This window comes from Octodon degus, unplaced genomic scaffold, assembly GCF_000260255.1.
Source record: "Octodon degus isolate 3935 unplaced genomic scaffold, OctDeg1.0 scaffold00162, whole genome shotgun sequence".
NCBI classification, from domain to species: domain Eukaryota; kingdom Metazoa; phylum Chordata; class Mammalia; order Rodentia; family Octodontidae; genus Octodon; species Octodon degus.
This window is the reverse complement of record NW_004524738.1, coordinates 994,112-1,000,581: the sequence shown is the minus strand read 5'-3', so window position 1 is coordinate 1,000,581 and position 6,470 is coordinate 994,112. Positions and strand designations below refer to the sequence as shown.

General features: G+C 52.3%; 1 protein-coding gene across 1 annotated transcript in view; it reads right to left on the bottom strand.

Moving 5' to 3' along the window:
• Positions 1 to 4,949: 4,949 nt before the first annotated feature.
• Positions 4,950 to 6,470, bottom strand: part of Eif2ak3 (eukaryotic translation initiation factor 2 alpha kinase 3) — a 91,178-nt gene continuing 89,657 nt past the window's right edge. Inside the window, 1 exon segment of the mRNA XM_004649100.2 lies at positions 4,950 to 6,287. Within this exon segment, the coding sequence (XP_004649157.2) occupies positions 6,087 to 6,287 (201 nt within the window). The 3' untranslated portion in view covers positions 4,950 to 6,086.

Below are 6,470 nucleotides of genomic sequence, written 5' to 3'. Positions count from 1 at the left end.
TGCTGCTGGTATTACAGGCATGCTCCACCACACCACACACACACACACCACTCTCTCTCTCTCTCTCTCTCTCTCTCTCTCTCTTTACTGATAAAAAAAAAAAAAAAAAAAAAAAAAAAAACACCGCGAATGCTGCCATCCAGTGGAAAGGCAGGCTCATAACAACCTCTCATCGCGTCGCCACCCTCCGCGTTCACAGTACCCTGCATGGTGCTGCTCTGGCTTCGCCTGAAAGTCAAAAGGACTGTGAATCCATTCAGGACACGGCGGCAGCCCCCACAGCACAGCTGAGGGCGTAGAAGAGGACCTTCAGTGCACGTGAGGACAAGGAGAGGACTTTGAGGGAGATCCTTGGCAACAAGTCTTTTTGTACTAAATTATTTATTCATTTAGTTGGTACAAGGAATCGAACGCAGGACCTTGCGCTTGCCAGGCAGGCACTGTACCCCTGAGCTATAACTCCATCCCTGTGCTAAATGGTGCAAATCTAAATATTCCTATGTTCCCACTGTATCACACACAATAGCTTTTGTTATGTAAGTTATGGGTGAGGAGGAAATGTCTGCCTTTCTGTCCGCTCCCAGGAGACAAGGCTGGAGGAAGTAGCCGTCCCTGGACTGGCTTTGGGTGCGGGGCATGCGGCCCAAAGGGTGAAGGGCGGGCAAAGCAGAAAGAGGCCCCATGGCTCCGCCCTAGATCTCCCTTGCAAGATGGAGGAGGGCTTTAGACCGCAGAAGGGAGGCGTCAGGCTGGGCCAGGTGCAAGCTGCGTTTCTCTTCATGGAGAGTACAGGATAGCCTTCCTTTGGAAAATTTCCACAACTTGAGACTTGTGTCTCTTTCTAGCGCCCTTTTTTTTTTTTTTTTCGGAACCAGGGATTGAACTCAGGCCCTTGCGCTTTCTGGGGAAGCGCTTATTCCCCTGAGCCATCTCCCCGGCCCCTCTAGCGCTCTTTATTTTTATTATGAACATATATTAATTATACAGATTAGGGCCGGCCAGATAGCTCAGCAGATTAAAGCAGACTCAGGGACCTGGGTTCTACCCCCTGCATGCCATGGTGACCCTGGCCCTGCCCCCGAGGAGCGCTGAGGTGGCTATTGAGACTAGCTGTGGTGGCGCACGCCTGTAATCCCAGCGCTTGGGAGGCTGAAGACGGAAGGATCAGGGGCCAGGGAGATGGCTCAGTAGGATAAGCGTTTGACTGGCAAACACAAGGATCTGAGTTCAATCCCTGGTCTTTGGGGCTGGTGAGATGGCTCAGTGGTCTAAAGCACCTACTTAGAACAAGCTTAACAAAGCACAGGGACCGCGGTTTGATCCCCCAGCACCACATGCCAGCCAGTCCCGCCCCCTGGTGGGCTGAGCTGGCCACACACACACACACACACACACGCACACACAAATAAATAATAATAGTTATTATTATACAGATTAATGGAGTTTGGCTTATTGTGGTATTTCAGTGATGTTTTTCTTTTTTATTGTTGTTTCTTTTCTCTTCTCTTCTTGTCTTTTTCTTTTTTATTTTTTTGGCGGAACTGGGGATTGAACTCAGGCCCTTGAGCTTGCCAGGCAAGCACTTATTCTACTGAGCTATCTCCCCAGCCTCTCTTTCTTTCTTTTCTTTTCTTTTTTTTTTCTTTTTTCTTTTTTTATTATGTGTTTGGTTGTTACAGGGTCTCACTAAACGCTTCGACTCATAGTAGCCCTCTTGTTTGCGGCCTCTCCAGCGCTGGGATTACAGACGTGCGCCACCCGGGCCGGAAACTGTGGCCAGCTCAGCCTGCCCTGTGGGCGTGGCTGGCATAGCATGTGGTGCCGGGGATGGAACCGCTGTCCCTGAACTTGCCTAAGCTTGCCTAAGCAGGCGCTTTAGTCCACTGAGCTATCTGGCCGGCCCTCACTGGTGAGTTTCAGCCCGCCGTGCACTGTGTCAGACAGGAGACAGCGAGTGTGAGCAGTGCCCCAGTGGCTCCTCTGATCGTGGAGGACCTCAGGTTCTGCCCCCAGTAGGGCTTGCCTGGTGATAGGACAATGGCAGGTGCCCCACCCCCACGGCGGCAGGTGCCCCCCCCACTGTAGCGCCCTCTAGAGGTTGGGGGAGTGTTTCGTGGCTGGAGCCAGATAAAATTCCTCTCATCTGAGATGTGTGCCCGATGGAGCGGGAACGGAGGTGTCTCCCGCTCTAAACCTTCCCTCTGGCCTTTCTTAGCTGTGTGCCCAGGAGCAGGGGAGCGCTTAGATCCAGAGTTCTTTCCCCACAGTGTTGCAACAGGTGCCCACGTGCAGTGCTGGGACACAGGTGGTGAGGACCACATAACAGCTGCTTTCAGTGCTGACACCTGCTGTTCCAGGCCTGTGGACTGGCCATGCCTGATCTGAGACTCCCTCTGTTCCTGTTGGTCGCAACACCTGCTCCCTACACTGCCACTCTCTCCATGCGCCACCCAGCAGAGCCAGGCACTGGAATGCCAGTGGGAGCCCAGAGACGGAAACATGCGAGGACTTCTAGCCCCTAGAGCATCTAAATTCAGACACGAGGTCCCTTCTTAAGATGGTACCAGGCTCCAGCACCCCAAGATGGTTTGGAGAGATGAAATGGAATTTTTTTCCATAGCTTCAGGTATCCTACCTACCTAAGTTGTAAACCTGTAATGGTTGCGGAACTTTGTGGTGCTAGGATTGCCAGGGTCTGCGCTGACAGTCTGCTGTGACTCCTTCGCCCTCTGGTGAGTGTGCCAGGGTGAGACGCCCCTCTGTCCGCTCTGCAAGGGTGGTGAAGGCAGTGGTTTGGTTTCTTTTGCTGTGCTGCTGTTCCAGGCCTGAGGATGCACTTCCCTTTTTTTCCCCTGTTGAATTCTGTTGTTCTCCATCGCTCACCAAAACAGGTGGCTCTACACCTGTTACCTTGGCTGTGTTTCATGGAACAGGGGAGTGCCAGGTGCCTGTACTGAGCCATCTGGTTTCCTGTTCCCCCAACCCAGCACCAGGATTCATGGGTTCATTCATTCTCATTCATTCCCACTCATTCATTCATTAATTCCCATTCATTCACATGTCATTATTGCCGGGCCGGAGCTTGAACCCCGGGCCTTCACACTGAGCTACATCTTCAGCCCTTTTTTTAATTTTTTAATTTGAAACTTTACTTTTTTTGGGGGGAGGCCTTTTTTAATTTTTACACTGAGAAAGAGTCTCGCTGCCTTGAGGATCAAGATCCCTAAGCCATCTTTACTTTTTTACTGTGTCAAATATCTGCTGCAGCCTGTGGGGTCTTACTTCCCTTACCCTGTTAGATTATTCATTTCCTGAGGACTACAACTGTGTGGGGGTTAGGTTGTATCTATGCAGTCGCATTCAGTCCCTGCAAATATGTTATCCATCATCCCGGAGCAGCCCCTATGCTGGGTTTTGCAGGACCCCGAGAAAGGTGTGTCCCACCCTCTGGATGTTGGCAATGACCCAGGGGGCTGATTGTACCCCCGAGCTCCTGGAAGCGTTGCTGACACAAAGTACCAGAGCAGAACCCAGCACCGGGGTCGGTGATGTTGGACGTGGGCCAGGAAGGGAGCAGCACTCAGAGGAATACGGGACCAGAGCAGCGTGGTCGGCGCTGGGCGCTGGGCGAGGACGCGGGAGCCTCCCTCAGGCACAGCTGTGGGCGAGCTGCCCCACGCCGGCCCAGGCGCCCCGTACTCGGGTCTGCAGCCCGCACAGGATCACTGGGAGGGAGGCGACAGAGGCCCCAAGAGCGCTCGCGGGAAGCCTTTGACAGCAGGCGCAGAGAGCGGATCGGATGCGGGCTGGGGCCGGGAGACCTGGGCTTGGCCTCGGTTCGGTCCGGTCCTGGGCCTCGGGATCTTGGGCAAAGCACAGCCGCCTCGGGCCCAAGCGTGCCCGGGTGGAGCAGGGCTCACGGTCCCGCTGTGGCTGCTGCGGGGTCTGGGGTCCTCGGGGAAGGAGCGGGCTGAGCAGGGACGAAATGCCCAGGGACCTGGCTGGAAAAAGGGAACAGGGAGCAGCGACGGGAGCGGCCGCCCGCGGAAAGGCCTGGCCGGCGGCTGCGGGCTGAGCAGAACCCGGCAGAGCAGGGGGTCCGAGTAGCAGGGCTGCACCCGGGTCCGACGGAGCACACAGTCTCGGGCAGAGTGATCCCAGCTGCAGGCTGCTCGTGGCTGCGGGCGACAGACGCCGCCTGTCTGACAGTCACCTTCTCGCAATTTGACCCTGGGAGAATGAGTGTAGCTGGTTTGTACCCAGGCAGCCCAGCGTGCCACACGCGTCCGTGGGGCACACAGGAGATGCGCTGTGACAGGGACACAGAAAGCCCTGCCTCGGCCCTTTCTCCACAAGGTCTCCCCTTCGTACAGGTCCTGTTGCTGGCCCTGGGCAGAAGGTGGGCACTGAGCAAATCACCGGAAAGACACTTGGCTGCAATAGGCTGGAGACAGGCTTGCTTGCATTAAAAATCGACTGAAGATTGACCATTAACTCACTTTGTAGTCTAGGCTGGTCTTAAACTAGCCGTGATTCTGCTGTTACTACCTCCTCATTGCTGGGATTACAAGTGTGCACCACCAATCCTGAAAGGAAATTCAACTGTTTTTGGTACCAGAATTGAATTCAGGAGCTTGCACTTGCCAGGCAGATGTTGTGTCGCTGAGCTATATCCCTAGTCTGTTTTTTGTAAAAGGGTCTCAGTATCTAGTTTCTCCAACTGTGCAGTCCAGGTTGCCCCTGAACTTGTGATCCTCCTGCCTCAGCCTCACCAGTGCTGGGATTATGAGGTATACACCATCCTGCCCAACATGGAAGAAGTCTTCTTGATGGTTGGTTTTGATCCTTTCATGAATTTATGGTTCCACTTGATAAATTAGAAGAATTACTATTTTAGGCCCAACGCTCCAAAATAAGAATCATCCAGAAGCAATTTTTAAAAAGTTTTTATTAAATCATTTAGACTTGAAAGAAGTCACAATAGTTAACACACTTGAGTGCGCTCTGTATACCACCAACCCAAATGGATTGATCTCAGAATTTTTATAAATAAAAAATAAACATATTTACAGATGAAAACAAAAACCCATCGGGATGCAACGCGATTAAGCTGTTATCTAGACTCGGTCTGGGGATGAGGGTTACACCCACCTGCAGGATTACACAGAGGACTAATGATTTTATGAGGTTAAAAAGCCCATCACTGAAGAAGTTAGTTGTAAGACGGTGACCCTGGTGAAACTACAGTTTTTTCTTTCCCAACAAGAATTTACACATGAAGCTTCATTTCTCCCTTATTGGGTTTACTGGAGGTAAAAGTATAAAAATGTCTTAAACCTTCACTAGAACCATCTAAGGAATAAAACTATTTGATGCTACAAATAGGACCATAAAACTACAGACATAAACTGTCATACAGTTTGTGCTACTTGTCCTCCAAAATAGTGCAGATTCTTTATTTACCCACCAGGGACAAAAAAGAAGTCAGCTTCTTTAGAAATCAGTTTCCAAGTCTTATCTTTTTTTTTTTTTTCCCCTCGGTACTGGAGATTGAACTCAGGGCCTTGCGCTAGTCAGGCAAGCTCTTATTCTACTGAGCTATCTCCCCGGCCCCCATCTTATCTTTCTAGAAAATGTATTTCTAGAACAATAAAGTTTCCACAATGGGGGGAGGGTTTATTCTTCTGCATTATAAAAATATTTCCACAGTAAAGCTCTCTGTATTTTAGGGACTGCTCCTACCTCTGAGGCAAAAGGCGAGGCTGTAAAGCTGGCCAGCAGGCTGAAGGGAGCCGAGCAGCCCCCCACCCCCACCCCACCCCCAGTCCTGTGCTGGGAGAACCGCAAAACGCAAGTTGTTGGCTGAAAACACGGTCGGGCCCCAAACCTGGTTTTGGTTTGACTTGGAAGGTGCAGCCCAAAATAAGGCAGAGCAGAAAATAAAATGTTCACATCCGCCACTCTGGAACGCGGTGGGATCCTAGGAGGCCGCTGTGTCCACCCAGCCCCTTGCTTCGGGCTGACCGCAAGGCGCAGGGCGCAGGGCGCGTGGTGCAGGATTAACTGCTCACTCGGCGGTGGCAGGGCTAACTGCTGGGCGCGGGGACGCGGGACCTGCTGGGCAGCCTCGCGGGGTGCGGTCCCGAGGAGCTCAGTGAGCGCGAGCGCTGTCGGAGCAGTGTTTTCCCGGGCACCTCCAAGTCCTCAAAGAGAGCGTTGTCAATGATCTCTGTGGCTTCGGGCCGGTCCGTGGGGGAGGGGGAGAGCATGTCTTGAACCATCATGTACTGAAAGATAAATCGTGCTAAAGCGTCAGTGTTAGGTCCCTAAACAATCCTTTTAAAGCAAGAGTCGAAAACATTTTTCTGGGGCTGGTGAGATGGCTCAGTGGTCTAAGGCACCTACTTAGAACAAGCTTAGCAAAGCACAGGGACCGCGGTTCAATCCCCCAGCACCACATGCCAGCCAGC